At 40.0% G+C, this 16,408-nt stretch overlaps 1 protein-coding gene across 2 annotated transcripts in view; it reads left to right on the top strand.

Annotated features, from left to right (window-relative positions):
• The window catches only part of MCF2L2 (MCF.2 cell line derived transforming sequence-like 2), a 277,613-nt gene that overhangs the window by 171,484 nt on the left and 89,721 nt on the right, over window positions 1–16,408 (top strand). For both annotated transcript variants that reach the window (XM_057738080.1, XM_057738081.1), the window contains 2 exons: window positions 1,231–1,408; window positions 6,607–6,698. In XM_057738080.1, coding sequence (XP_057594063.1) covers window positions 1,231–1,408; window positions 6,607–6,698 — 270 coding nt within the window. The remainder of the gene's footprint in view (window positions 1–1,230; window positions 1,409–6,606; window positions 6,699–16,408) is intronic.

Here is a 16,408-nt window from a genome sequence, read left to right as displayed (position 1 = left end):
CAAAATCCAGCGTGTATTTAAACTGAGAGTGCAGCTCAGTTCAGACTAGCCACATTGCAGGCGCTCAGTAGCCACATGTGGCCAGTGGGTACTGTATGGACAGTGCAGGTCTGCACTCAGAGCCTCCAAAGAGTGAGACCAGCCCCAGATTTTGGGGCAGAGGTCAGCCTCGACAAGGCCTTAGGCTATTGGGGAACAGCTGTTTCACAGCTAACACTCTACTCCTCAGGGATCTTTGCTGTTTCCTCAGAAGATGGCTCCACGTAGAAAAGAAAAATTTACTTTTTCCAGTTGCAAAATGTGGCAGCCTCCCTGGGTGTGTGCTGAGCCTGTACTTTTGGAATTCGGCACCTCAGACCACTCTGCATTGATTATGCTGGTTCAGCTCTTCTAATTCTAGTCCCTTCTTTGGTGGTTAAAGCCATCTACAAGATGGATGTCAGAGTCGACATGACAAAGAGAGGGCTACCCACTTCCTTGATCCACCAGAGCTAGAGGCACATCATGCTGGAAGAAATGTATTCAGCTGAATTCAGGCCTTGGGGAAACTCAGGTGAAAAGGTCTTGTTTCTTGTTCTCCTGAACCTCTGCCTTAGGGCATAGAGTCAGTTATGAGAACGTGTTTGGGTTTCATCTTTCCCCGGGTTATTTCTTCAGTTTCTTTCCTACTTATATAGAGAGAAGGGGTTTCACAGAATACAGTTTAATTGTGTATCCTTTTCATTACAGATCCTTGTGGTTCCCTTGATTCTGCCTCAGATTTTAGCCACCTCTTTCCCCCAGAATACTTACAGAATTTTCTCCATCAGGGCTCTTTATTCAGGGTACATTTCTTATTTTGAAATCTTCCTGTTTTATAAGTTGGCCTAATGCCATTCATTCATGGCCTGTGGCATCCTTTTCTACCATGAATGGATATGGCTTAGTGAGCATTTACCCCCTCAGCATATATTTACTGAGCACTACTCAGTGCTAGGCAGTGTTCCAGGCACTGGAGATAGAGTGGTGAAAAGAATACAACCCTTGCCAATCAAGTGGGAGGCACAGACTCTTATAAGCACAATTCTGTACAAGGTAAGATGTGCAATGACCTGCATATGAATGCCCAGAGAAGGGTCACCTGAGGGAGATAGGAGGCGGGGAGGAGGGGAAGATGGAAGAAAGGGGATGCTTCATGTCCTCAGGCTCAGTGCAGAGCAACCGGCTCATGATCTGCTTTTGTTCCCACAGGCCAAAGCCCAGAAAGTCCTGCAGAAGCTGGGTGACATGCAGGAAATCTTTCACAAGAGACAAATGAGTCTGATGAAACTGGCAGCCAGACAGACTCGCCCAGTGCAACCTGTGGCCCCCCATCCTGAGTCCTCCCCAAAATGGGTGTCACCAAAAATCAGCCAGCCTTCCGCCTTGGGTAGGTTATTTGAGGAAGGAAGTTTTGTGGCTTTATGTTTCATCGATGCCCATGAGGGTTTAGATTATGGTTGTTTAAGATGCATAATGGTCACTGTTTTGACAGATATTATTTAAGATATGGAATAGTACAGGCATTGAAGACTTATAAATTTAGGTAAAACTGAGTGCCTGGATGCCAGGAGAAGCACACTGTCTAGTAGAAGAATAATATAAATGCACAAATAACATTAGCATAAAATAAACTCCATTAAGGACCTTTAAAAGGCCTGCAAGATTCTATTATCAATGGAATAGTAAAATTGGTTCTTTGAGAGGAAAAAAAAAAAAAAAAGATGAGCTCTTACACCAATCCTACATGGTCTTGATTACTATAGCTTTCTAGTAAGCCTTGAGATCAGGTAGTGTAAGTCTTCCAACTTTGTTCTTTTTCAAGATTGTTTTGGCTATCTTAGGTCCTTTTCATTTCCATACAAATTTTAGAATCACCTTTCAGTTTCTGCTGGGATGAACATATAGATCACTGAATGAATATACAGATCAATTTGGGGAAAACTTTTCTCTCACCAATGTTGAGTCTTCCAATTCATAAACGTTTCAACCTTCCATTTATTTAGGTCTTCTTTAATTTCCCTCAACAATCTAGCAGTTTTTAGTGTAAAGATCTTAGGCATTTCATGTTTTTAAAAAGCCCTATAATAAGTGGAATTTACCATACATAACTATCAATAGGAATAAGGAATAAGGAATTTACTATACATAACTATCAATAGGAATGTAACTATCATCTGTGAATAAGGACAGTTTTACTTCTTCTGTTTCAATCTTTATGCTTTTTTTCCCTTTGCCTTATGATAATAGCTGGGACCTCTAGTACAATGTTGAATAGAAGTGGTGAGAGCAGACATCCATGTCTTTTCCCAATATGCAGGGAAAGAGTTTATTTTTCACTTTGAAGTATGACGTTAGCAGTAAGGTTTTCACAGATGAGATTGAGGAATTTCCCTTCTACTCCAGTTTGCTGAGAGTTTTATCAGGAATGATTATTGAATTTTTCAGATGCTCTGTTTGGTGCATATATTGTGATGATTATATGGTTTTTCTCCTTTATTGGTTTATTTGGTGGGTTACAATGATTTATTTATTTTTTTAATCTTTTGAAAATATTTATTTATTTATTTTTGGTTGTGTTGGTTCTTAGTTGCGGCATGCAGGCTCTTTGTTGCGGTGCACAGTCTTCTCTCTAGCTGTGGTGTGTGGACTCCTGAGTGCATGGGCTCAGTAGTTGTGGTATGTGGGCTCTCTAGTTGTGGTGTGCAGGCTCCAGAGCACATGGGCTCTGTAGTTGTGCTGCGTGGGTTCCAGAGCATGTGGGATCTGTAGTTGTGGCATGCAGGCTTTCTAGGTGTGGCACGCAGGCTCAGTAGTTGTGACACTCAGCTTAGCTGCCCCACAGCATGTGGGATCTTAATTCCCAGACCAGGGATCAAACCTGTGTGCCCTGCATTGGAAGGTGGATTCTTAACCACTGGACCACTAAGGAAGTCCCTACAATGATTTATTTTTAAATGTTAAAACAATCATACATTCCTGGGTAAACACTCTTGGATATGATATATATGTCATTTGTTGCCTCATGTATTTTGAAACTCTGTTCTTAAGCCATACATATTCATAATTATTATGTCTTCCAGATACACTGGCCCTTTTATAATAATGAAATATCTCTCCTTCCCTTCTTATCTTTAGTAATAGTCCTTGTCTTCCTTATCTTAAAGTCTATTTTGTCATATACTAATATAGTCATTTCAGCTTTCTTATGCTTACTGTTTGCATGATACACTTTTTCCATTTTTCTATTTCTATCTTTTATTTTTAAAATATATTTCTTTAAAAAATAACTGAACTGAATGGTAAAACAAAACAAAATAAAATAAAATAAAATGTATTTCTTGTAGGCAGGTATAGTTGGGTCTTGCCTTTTAAAAACATTATGTTAGGGCTTCCTAGGTGGTGCAGTGGTTAAGAATCCGCCTGTCAGTGCAGAGATCACGGGTTCGATCCCAGCTCCAGGAAGATCCCACATGCTGTGGAGCAACTAAGCCTGTGTGCCAAAATAAATAAATAAAAATAAATAAATAACAACATTATGTTAACCTCTACCTTCTAACTGGAGTGTTTAATTGATTTTACGCACTATGTTATTATTGCTATAGTTGGATCAAGAGCTATTATTTTGTTATCTGCTGTCTATTTGTCTCATTTTTTTTATTCCTCTGATCGCCTTCCTGGCTTCTTTTAGGTTAGCCAACTTTTTTAGTATTCCGTTTAATTCCTCTGCTGGTTTTTTAGCGTACATACATACATCCCTTTTTGCATTGTATTTCCCCAGGTGTTTCTTCTAGGGATTACCATGTGCATCCTTAATTTGTCACCATCTACTTTGAGTTAAGATTGTAGCACTTTATGAAAATACAAGAAATATGCAACAGTATAGTTCCATATGCCTTTTATCATCCTCTGTGCTATTCTTACCCTAAATATTACATCTACATATGGTACATACCCCATTATTGTGTTAAAATTTTTGCTTTAAACAATCATATATCTTTTAAAGAAATTGGGAGAAAGGAAAAAAAAGGAAAAAAATACATATATGTATATTTTTATATTTACCTTCCTATTCACCATTTCTGGTGTTCTTTATTCCTTATTGAATATCCTGTGTCCTGTCTCTTCAGGTTGAAAACCTTCCTTTGGCATTTCTTGTTTTGCAAAAAATTCTTTCAGTTTTTATTTATCTGAACATTATGGGGTGTTTTGGTAACTCTCCACTTAGTACAATTTACAGTTCCCTGTCTCCTACCACATAATAAACTTTTTACAATTAAAAAGTTGATAACTTTAAAAAGTTTAATTTCTTTCCTGAATTTCCCCCCCATACACGCACATACATACACATGCACACTCAGATACACTTATGTGCACATACCACAGATACACACAGACGCCCACACACAGAGAGACATACTTCTTGGGTACTTGGAAACAGGGCTTGGTTCTCTTGACCTCTCATCCAGGGCTCTTTCCCAAAACTAAATTATGGTCCTTTCTATGACTTTGCTTCTCTCATTATTTTAAAAGACATGTTTGTTACAAGTAAGTAAAGCAGGAATGATAGATTTTTTTCTCGGCTTTTCAAACACAAGATTTCTTAGTAAATAATGACCCTCCTAGGATCCACAGATCTTTGACATGTCTGAACAGGTATTGTTGACCTTGGTCAGGCAAACTGGCTCATTTTGTGTAACAATACTGCACTTTTGCTTTGGAAATTAACCACCAAGTGTGAATTCTGGCTGGTCGCTAGCAGAATTTTCAAACACATTTGTCTGATTCCTTAATAACTGAGTCCCTGCCAAGATAAACTATTATATTTCACAGTGTAGGGAACATGGTCGGGGCCGCTTAGAGATGGGAGCTGGAATCTCAGCTCTGACTCTTGGTAGCCGGGTGTCTTGGATACAACATTCAACCTCTCTGAAGTACATAAGGAATGTGAAGAAAATTCTTTTGTGGCGATAATAGCTAAAATATACAGAGTGCTTACTATGATCTAAACACTTTGTGCATATTAACTCATTAAGGCCTCATAACAACCCCATACTGTAGGCGTTCTCATTATTCTGCAGATACGGATGAAGAAGCTAAGGCTCTTTGATAATGTATGCTTCATATGTGGAAGAGCAAAACTCGAGTGCTGGCACCATGGCTCCCGTAGCCCTGCCTTTAACTTCATCGCTGTATGTAACAGCGTTAGGGGCAGGTGCTTCTCAGTCGTGGGTGTTGCCAATTAATGTATGCATTTCTAGTTTCCCATTATTATGCCTGGAACCACTCAGGTTACAGAGAGCCTGCAGAGAATGAGGAGCCCAACAGGTTGTCCATTATTACAAAATAGCTTCAGTGGTCATATAACCCAGGGTAGCAAACAAAGTGCTTCACTACAGATTTCAACATAACATGTATGGGAAACCCACAGAAAGCCCAAGCTGCTTCCAGTTGGCTCACAGAACTTGAGGCTTGAGAGGGGCCTCTGGAAGCAAGACAGTCAACCTCCATCAAGTCTACCACAGGTAAGCATCAGGGTGATATTGGTGGCATTAGCTGGATGACATTTTGGCCATGGGACCTAGAAACGCTCATATCTTGTCCTGGGTTAATCACATGTATCCCGTGAGTTTCCCAAAGGAACTGTATACACAAGGGTGGTGATGGTGACAAAAATTCAAGTTACCACTTAACTTATTAGCCTTGTAGCCATCACCCCCAATGCAGCCTTCTGGTAAAGCTGGGTTAGAAAGCTTCAAGCCTAACCAAGGCTTCTCCTCCCCAAATCCCAATCTTACTGCCAAATGGCCATGTATCTCCCAGATGTCTGAGAGCCCTGTGGGAAGGAGAGGAAGGAGAGAGAATGATTGAGAAGAGAGAGCAAGAGCAAGGCTGCCCAATTCCCTCCAGACTCAGCTGATTCTTCACACAATCATCGTGTCCACTAATAAATTCTGGAATGCAACTGTTAGATCATCAGATTAGCAACAATTTCTGCCTAGGGCAGACATGGACATCCCCTTATATGATCATAGTGTGTTTAAATGGTAAGGTTTTAGTATTTTTCAAATTTTGTGTAATAATCACAAATTAATTACCTGTATAATGGAAAAAATATACTCAATAGAATGTGGTACCTAGAATTGAATCTTCTAATCCAAGAACAACATCAAGTGCAATATTATACATTGCAAATGATAAATGCTAAATATCAGTGCATAAAAAGAATCCAGGAAATTTGGAATAGTTAAGGAAGGTTTCATGAAGAAAGTGACTTTTTATCTGGGCCTTAAAAACGCAAATGATGGAAGCTATCATTTTTACCACATTACATTTACTGACTTGTGGTTTGATGTTTCCTGTGGTGTTGGGTGTTACTTTTTTCTCTTTGGATCGAGTGCCTCGGATCAGGGACTCTTTCTTTTCTGCATCTCTTCCTCACCTCCAATTTCATCTACTGCCTTGGAAATCATTGTAGCAGCTCAATTAAGCTTTGTTAATTAACTACATCAACATGGTCCAAGTCAGGCTAAGTGCTCTGAGTTATCTATAAGCCAAATTAATGGCAGGTTTTCTTTGTCTGTCTAGCTCCTCATCAGAAAACATCTGAGGAACATTACATGGAGACAGATTCAAACTCCATGGAAAGGGAAGATGATGAGACTAAACTTGAAGTCAAGGTAAGATCACCTTTCCTTTCCAGATAGACATTTCTGACATGATAAAAGATTGCTGCCGTAATTATCAATAAACCAATAAATTGTTTCCCTATTTCATACCTACTATCACCTCCAGAAGATGTACCCATAAAGAAACATAGCACAGACTAGTGAGCCCAAGAGATGAGGTGTGTAGAATTTCTTCCTTTTCTTTCTTCCTAATTGCAACCAGAAACCAAAAGCTGTTTGGTCATAATGTACATAATTGTTGGTAGATATTGTTTTATTGAAGGAAAAGTCATTTTATTCATTCATATAATCTGACTTCATATTTAAAATTGGTAGAACAGTGTATGATTTATATATAAAAAGAACATGACAAAATTACATGCAGCTACACATGTACACACACACACATACATATACAGCCGGTGAACTCTGCCATAAGCATGTGGATTGTGACAAAGTCATTTTTTTGCTTTTGATATTATACTCTAGTTGTATGAGATGTTAACATTAGAAGAGGTTTGGAGAAGAGTACATAGGACTTCCCTGTACATTTCTTTGCAAACTCATGTGAATCTATAATTATTTCAAAATAAAGGTTAAAAAAAGAGCATAAGCTTTGGAATGTGGCAGACCTAGGTTTAAGCGACATAAGCTCTCTAAACCTCAATTTCTAAAAATGAGAATAACAATAGCTGCCTCCTGAAACTGTTTTGAGCATCAAAAGAAAATTTGAAAATGGCCAAGCACTGTATAATTATAAAGTAACATTATATTTAAAAACCCAAGCAAAATGAATTGTGAATATATGTTGCTGCACAGCAACCCCAGAAGGGGTCCCCTTTCCTCTGTTTCGCTAAAAAATTAAATATTTGGCTGACTGAATGGTTATGAAACAGAAGCCAGTAGACCATGGGCTCAAATGAACTTCAGCAATAGTTCATACCCATCATCAGTTCCCAATGTGTCCAAATCTAGGCCCCCCACAGAGACTCCACAAACCTTAAGGAGTCAGGCAGAAAGCAAGTCTTTGGCATTTCTTCCTGGAGGCAGAAACAACGTGGGAACTAGTTCCCGGCAGACTTTTCTTAGAGAGAGAAAGCTGCATTCTTCTGTCAGTTTGTTCAGTCATCCTTCTGTATTCTGGGCAGATGAGGACATTGTCATTGTTATTTTGGAATCCCTCATGGTTGGAGGTATTGCATTACCATGTCTTCCAGAGTTAGGAAACAGTCTGCAATTTCATATAGTCTTATAATATTTTTTTTGTTGTGTCTTTGCCTGGTTTTGGTATCCAGGTAATGGTGACTTCATAGAGTAACTTTGGGAGTGTTCCCTCCTCTTCAACCTTTTGGAAAAGTTTGAGAAGGATCACTATAAGTTCTTTGTATGTTTGGTGGAATTCCCCAGTGAAGCCATCTGGTCCTAGACTTTTGTTTGCAGGGAGTTTGTTTTTGTTTTGTTTTGTTTTGTTTTACAGATTCTGTCTTACTTCTAGTGATAAGTCTGTTCAAATTATTTCTTCTTGATTCATTTTTGGTGGGCTGCATGTTTCTAGAAACTTGTCCATTTCTTCTAGGTTGTCCAGTTTGTTGGCATATAATTGTTCATAGTATCATCCAGTCTTGAGCAGTCATTTTTTGAAATAGGCAAATGTAATTAAACTTCATCTGACTTGATATTCATGAAGTCTGTGAAATCATTTAGTGATATAAAAAGGGTTTAACTGTGATCACCTTCAAAACGGAGCATCACTCTACCCTTTTCTGTACCCTGGTCTTCAAAGAATTTCATCTCTGAAGGTGAGGGCTGTGTCAAGTGTACCAGAACCCAGATTTGGCACCTGAACTCATATGCCATTGCATTGACTCACAATGTGATTTGAACTCACTTCATATCTCTGTGGCTTACTTTGCCTATCTTTCAACATCATATTTATGACCTGTACACTTTATAAAGATGCCATGGGAGTTGTATGTGAAGGTTCTCATATATAAGAATTCAAATTAGGACTTCCCTGGTGGCGCAGTGGTTGGGAATCTGCCTGCCAACGCAGGGGACACGGGTTCGAGCCCTGCTCTGGGAAGATTCCACATGCTGCAGAGCAACTAAGCCCGTGCGCCACAACTATTGAGCCTGTGCTCTAGAGCCCGTGAGCCAAAACTATTGAGCCCATGTGCCACAACTACTGAATCCCACGCTCCTAGAGCCCGTGCTCCGCAACAAGAGAAGCCACTACAATGAGGAGCCTGAGCACCACAATGAAGAGTAGCTCCCACTTTCAGCAACTAGAGAAAGCCTGTGTGCAGCAACAAAGACCCAACAAAGCCAATAAATAAATAAAATAAATAAATTTATAAAAAAAATTCAAATTAGAGTAAATTATTTCAATAATTATAAACAATACAAGTGCTATTGTTTTATTTGTTGTAAAAGAAAAAAAAGAAAATATTGTCAATAAACATAAAGCAGGGGCTTCCTAGGTGGCGCAGTGGTTAAGAATCTGCCTGCCAATGCAGGGGACACAGGTTCGATCCCTGCTCCAGGAAGATCCCACATGCCGCGGAGCAAATGAGCCCATGGGCCACAACTATTGAGCCTGCGCTTTAGAGCCCGTGAGCCACAACTATTGAGCCCATGTGCTGCAACTACTGAAGCCCAAGTGCCTAGAGCCCATGCTCTGCAACAAGAGAAGCCACGGCAATGAGGAGCCCGTGCACCACAATGAAGAGTAGCACCCCACTCACCGCAACTAAAAGAAAGCCCGTGCACAGCAACAAAGACCCAACATAGCCAATAAAATAAATTAATTAATTAATTAATTAATTAATTAAAAAAATAAAAATAAACATAAAGCACCTTTCCTCAGGGAAGACGTCAAAGTATTTAAGGCCAAAAGTTTCCATAAGCTACATTTATTATTTACTCCTATGTCACATACTGGTAAAAAGAGACAACGCAGGAGCAGGGGTGGGGACAGAATCAGCGGCCAACAGAGTTGGAAAGTGCTGAGTAGAATTCAAAAAGCCCTCACCACCAGACTTCTGGTTTCTTCCTTCTTCTGCTGTGCTGTTTGTTTAATTCAGGTTCCAAGACCATCCTGCTTAGATGCTCGCTCCCCCTGTGTTTAGGCAGATCACCAACAGCACAGGGACTGCTAAGCAGGCACAGGTGCGTGCTACCATTATCCTTCTGTGCTTCTGTTGCTTTTTCCCTTACTGTTGCCTCGTTTGGGTAGTTAATGAAGGGCTTTTCCCACAAGAACATGTATATTAACAGGCAAGGTAGAAAAGGAAGCAGGGTAAAAACAGAGGCTGCAAACTTCCTCACTTTGGAAAACAGTGGCTCGTCAGACTTCTGTTTCTAAAGCCCAAGGCTATGAGCAGAATCCACAGTCATGAACAATATGAGTAGGAAGGAAGGGGGTTTGTGCACTAAATCCTGCAATCCTGGACTTAGAAATCAATTTAAGATCAGTAAATGCAATTAGTGTTTCCCAAGGTGGGTAGACTAATCAGGGCAATCATCATTCCAAAATACGTAAGAAAACTAGTAAGAAAAAGGTAGGTTAGGAAAGCGGGCTTAGATTCATGTCTGCACAGACCAAAGGGGGACAAAGAGGTTGATTAACATCAAGAACATTCACTGCTGCTTGTGTTTTGTGGCCATTGTCCAAGACAGATGACCAGGATAGATAGGAGAACATGCATCTGACGTTGGGTGACAATTCTGACACCTTTTTGGCCTTAGGCCTAGAACTCAAAGATGAAATGAAGCCACAGCCAGTCTCGGAGAGTGAATCATATCATTGTGATAAATGCCCCTCCTTGCCCTCAAGAGTAAATGCACGCAGTGGGGAAAAGAAAAGATATAAACCCAAACCATTCATGATTGCTGCTGGAGTCACTGATACTCACTACCTGAAACTAAAATTATGATATGATTTTATCATCATCAGAGAACTCATTCCCCAAAAAGGTGTTCCCTCTTCTCTGGCAGGAGAATTCTTGGTGTGCCAGTTCTCAGGAACCCGACAAGCTCAACTCGAAGAGGCGGCTGAGGCTCTCGGGGCCACCTGGCAGCTGTGAGGGCATGCGCTTGGCTCACACTGTCTGGGAAAGCCACAGTGGAGTCATTTGCTGTGGTTCCTGGCAGCTATGATGTGGCTACTTTCTGCCCTCATGTCACCAGTTGGAAGCTGAAAGCATGATTCACTGGGGCTGCTTTCCCTGGGCTGCTCACGTCATGACCTCTTTGGAGCTGGAAAGAAGCCAAAGGCTGAAGAGGATTCCTTTTTCCTGAACGTCAACCCTCGGGAAAAAGGAAGAGTTACTGGCTGTGAGCACCAATAGACAGTGTTCCCAGGCACCTATTAAAGTCGTTTAAAATAGTGAGGCTTTTTCATGCTTCTGAGCAAACAGGCTCCTTCATAAAAATTTTTTGAAAACAAAAGAAGTCAAGGCAGGAGGAGAACAGATAGGTGAGGGAAGAATTGCTAACACTGACGGAGGGCCAGACATTGTGCTGGGTGCTGTGTGTACCTGATTTCATCACAAGTCCTCAGTACCTTGTGAGGAAGGTGATGTCTCTTTTGTTTTATCTGTGATGCTGTTGAGAATTCTGAGGAGCTAAGCGAGTTTCCTTAAGGCTCACATAACTAGTAAATGACAGAACTGGGATCTGAAATTAGCAATTTACTTAATCTAGCAGTTTGCTTATCTATCTAGTTTAACCTATCTACCTGAATACTTACTTAATCTACCTCACAGTTTACTTAACCTTTCATCCCCTAAATTTCCTCTCTGCAAAATGGAGTTAAATAAAGTAACCTCACAGATGGCCGATTAAATGAAAAATATATGGAAAGCATCTAACATGATGCCTGGCATACAGAAGATTCTTAGTAATGTTAGTTTCCTGTTTAATCCTATGTTTATAGATAGAAAGTTCTATGTAAAAGACGAAAAGAAGCTGAAAGAACGCCGGATTGAGGTCTTAAATTAAATAACTTCTCCTAATCTCAAATATGCATCTTTTTACCAAGTGAGAAGAGATCAGGGCCAAATTTAGTTTTTTGCTTTCTCACTCTTCTGAATCCCAAAATCTTTCATTTGCCTTTCTGTTTCTCATCAAGAGAACTATGTGAGCCATAAGCACATTTCACTGTTTACTTTCTATCATGCTTAAAGTCTGGTCATTCTTAGAGATTCAAAGCATCCACTAAAATCTTGAGGTCCCCAGCCAAGCTCTCTCAACAATATCTAGAATGAAGATTCTCAAGGTTTCCTGTGTACTACAACCCTGAGAAGCTTATTTATAATGCAGATTTTCAGGCTTCACCCACAGAGATGCTGATTCAGGTTAGGGTCCAGGAATCTGAATTTTTAACTTACGCATTTGGTGACTAGAATGCAGGTGGTACAAGGACTACATTTTTGGTCACATTGGCCTAGAGGTTATATTCATAGGCCATTGGGATAAAGAAAAATATCATTAAGGTAGATATGGATCTCTTAGGCTAATACAGAGGCCAAAATGCAGGACAGTGAGGATGTGACTATATTAATCTATGAGAATGTATTTTTCACTGAGGGAACTACATGAGAAAAAAGAGACTATCAGTAAGACCGCTGTTAGCTTTGCTCTTTGACCAATAAAAAATTGACATAATTAAAATATTTGATGTGTCCAATTTGGCTGGCTTATTCAGCTCAATTTAATATATACCAAAGCAATTGCTATGCGTCACATATGGGAAACAATCCTAACATGGGGCCTAAACTCAGGAAACTTACAAGTTTCATGGGGGATACAACATATTTCCAATAATTTATAATATAAAGCAGTATGACATATCTCTAGTAAAAGGAATATAATGTGTTAGAAGGCAGGAGAGGGAACACTTTATAGCAAGTATGTTGGGGATGTTTTTCCAAAGGAGGTGGCTTTTGAACTTAACTTTAAAAAATAAATACAACTTTGAAAGATGGATGAGACAGAGGAGGGCATTCCAGAATGGGGAAGGATGTAAAGCCTCAGAAGCCTGAAGGGAGCACAGGCTATTCTGGGAATAGTCCAAGAAAGCTGGGAAGGTAGACCAAAGACAGGTTGCTGAAGGCTTCAGTTGAGGGCTGTTGCCAGCGAGGGCACCTGTGTATTGGTCTAACATTGGTACGGCAGTGATGAGTAACTTAGATGAAGACAGGCAGGCTGACCAGCCGCCAGCAGTTGTCACGGTCCAGGTGAGATTTCAATGTTGGGAGCCTACTAATGGCAATGGCCAAAAAAGAGATGGGCAGAGCTCATACCCATTAGTTCAGATGTTCTCCCCAGTGCCTGGAATACTCTAAACTGTCAGAGAAAGTTTGATGAGTGAAGGAATAGATCAAGGCAGAGAAATAAGGAGATAGATTTAATAGGGAGGGAAAGGAAGATGTTGAAGATACCTTCAAGGTTTCCATCTTGAAATCCTCAGTGGATAAATTTGTTGGCCAATATAGAGCACTCAGGGGGAACAGTAGAGGGTGAGGACTTATGCAGGCTGAGTCCAGCATTGTGGCCTCATGGATCTGTAACAGTAACCTGCATGCTTTCTTTCTGTGAGCTGGCTGTACCCCTCCACACACCAGCGAGAGTCAACCAATTGGCCTTGAGGTTATGTGGAAATTATTTGTGAACTAGGTTAGGGCACTTTTGTAAATCTAATAAAGCACTTTTCAAATTTGTGATTTTATTATGAGTTATGTAAGATTTAGAGACATGTAAAAATGGTTACATTAACATTTATACATTAAAGTTAAAATCACATGAAATCAAACAGGCTGAGAAAATACAGGATGTATGGACAACTTCTTTTCAGTGTTCTTGGCTTACTTATTTCCTCCACATTTTCTTGGTTTGGGAATGGGAGAAAGGTATCTTATGACATGTTCCTCACTTTCTGATATTTTTAACAGAACTACAAACTTGCATATCATTGGTAAAACAACGTTGCAATGTTTGCAGTTTTTTAAGAAGACATTTCCCCCATAAATAAATATTATAAGTAATGTTTAGAGTATTCGTCCAGCCTATAAAAGGCAATATAACCAGTAAGAGCACTGAACTAATTACTAACAATTGTAGGCAGGAAATTCAAGATCTTAGATAAAAGAGACCCTGGAAAAACTTTGTAAAGTTTGCATCTGGAACCCATTTCTTTATCTTTCCCTAGTTGTTTCCCCTTTCCACAAAGCTTCAGGACCACTTATGCCTATCTCCTCAAGCCTGTCCTTCCCTTCCAAAGGGCTTCAGTCTATAAAACCTTCCTCTCACCTCTCCTTCCCTCCCCTCCCTCTTGGAAACCTCCTCCCAATGCAGCTGATCTGGACTGGAGGTGGGAGAAATCTGAATGAGCTAGTTCACAGCAATGCATGGCTGAGTGACTGACAGCCCCTTAACCCTCCTGCAATACTTGCCATCTTTTAAAACGGACTGACTGCCCTATTATCTAAAGGAATCTTTAGGCAGTGTCTTCTTCAGGCAATACCAGTGTTCAAAAAGATGTGCTGGAAAAAGGCAAGCAAGAGGGAGCAAATAGGACAGACCAGCCAGCTAGGAATTCACTTGAAGGATACAGTCTCTAAGTGGTTAGTGTTCTTCAAAAGTCCTTCCTATTCTCCACATCAGAACCCACTGAATCTCAAAAATCAGAGTGGCATTTTCCCTTTCCCGTAACGATGCTTTAACACCTCAAAACAGACTTAAGTTTCGAAAAATCTGTGCAAGATAGGTACCGAAACAACTCACGGAAGAGCATCAACAGAAGCGTTTGGATATCTGCAAAGAAAATTTGGACCAATACTCTAAGGAAGGTGAAAGTTTCTTAAAGAGAATCATTACTGGTGATGAGACATGGACTCATCACTACAAGCCTGGGAGTAAACAGCAGAGTATAGAATGGAAACATCCTCAATTGCCGACCAAGAAAAAGTTCAAAAGTCAATCAGCATTGAACTTGGTGTACCTCCCCCCCCCCCAAAAAAAAAAACAAATAAACAAACAAACAGAATAGAATGGGATAGAATTTAAAAATAGAATGTATCCCATCACAAAATCACATAAACATTTTTCAGTTACATGTACATCTGTTGTATGTCTTTTTCCCCCAACACCAACAAACAATTAACTCAGTTCTGTACTGTCTACCGGGAGATAGCATTAGATTCCAAACACTGAGGACGCAGCCTCATGAGACTGCTCCCATGCCCCTTCAGAGGCCAGTTGCAAACCCAAAGTTGTCACCTGTGCTTCCGAGAGACTGGCTGTCTGTAGCTGCTTCCTAACAGTTACCTCATTAACATAAACCCAAGTGTGGTTGAAAGGGGTTTGTTATAAATATCAAGGCACTCTCATCACAAGAAATTTAAAGGGTCTTAGGAGCTCTGTGCCCGAAACAGGATGAAGACCAAATATATATTTCTTATTATAAATCACAATATGGTGTATAAGTATTATTATGTAAACGTTTTTTCCTGTGGGTTGTGGTCAGTTTTTAAAGCCACTGCACCAGAACTAATGTATCTAAACCTTAGCAAAACACTGGTATACAGTGCAGTTAATTGCAGGCTTTTATTAAAACAGCCCCCAGATCTGCTGTGGATCCTTCCCATACATCCTCAAAAACATGGGTGTTGTATTTCATCAAACTTGATTGACAGAGGATTCTCTCTCCACCCTGACACCAACTGTCTGACATGTGCCCACAAGAACATAGGTTGACACAACCAAGTCCGTGCCTAGGCATTTCAGCAAGCCTGCGAGGTCATCTCATGCATGACAAAGTCTATAAATTAGAGGGACGTCATCGTTCTGTATAAAAGGTGACAAAGCCCATACCTGCACCTTGAGTCATTATTTTTCCATCCCTATACTAGGTTGTCATGAAATAAGAAACTCTATAATCCACCACACTAACAATGGATCAATAGAGTTGAAAGAGCACAATTCATTTCACAAGCATAAGCAAGTTTTACAGTGACGGGGAGTTTTGTTAATAATGGTAGTTACTCTTTCTGAAGGCTGGAGCTAAAAGTTCAGTGAGTGTTTCTGGCACGGTAACATCACAGAGGAGGAACTAGAAAGGGATGCAAGGTAACATGAACTGCAATGGTTATTAGTTCAACATTACATAGAAAATGTAAAGAAAGAGCTCTGGTAGTGTGGTGAAAATACCTAGACTGGTTTGAATCCAGGCACTGGTATTTACTTCTGTATATTGACTGAAATGAAAAATATATTCTGGTCAAACTAAAAATTTAGATTCTTATTGAAATGATCTCCTAGTTTAAAAGAAAAAAATATGAACCTGAATGTAAGATTGCTCTTGTATTTTAGAGCTAAATTAGCAAAACTAGTATCCCAAATCTTCCTTTACTTGTTACCTGCTTTCTGGATATGATACCAGATTTGGGAAGACATCTATGAAAAGATGGAAAATCCATGGTTCTCTTTCACACACTGAGCATTTTTAAATTGCTGTCTCTGTGGGCTGCATTGTGGATAATAAAACAATCTTACCTTGACTGCTCTCTGTTGATCCAGGGAGAGGACTCTTGCATTGTCTACAACTTAACTGAGCAGCCCGTCACTCTCACCTGGTTTGCAAGGAGACTTCCTATCTGTTCATCTAAATCTGAGAAAAGCTTATCTCCAACTTTTAGCTCTGATTTACGAGGAATATTTAT

The sequence above is a fragment of the Hippopotamus amphibius genome, chromosome 6 (genome assembly GCF_030028045.1).
Source record: "Hippopotamus amphibius kiboko isolate mHipAmp2 chromosome 6, mHipAmp2.hap2, whole genome shotgun sequence".
NCBI classification, from domain to species: Eukaryota; Metazoa; Chordata; class Mammalia; order Artiodactyla; family Hippopotamidae; genus Hippopotamus; species Hippopotamus amphibius.
Note: the sequence above shows the minus strand (reverse complement) of the source record. Positions and strands in the feature narration are given on the sequence as shown.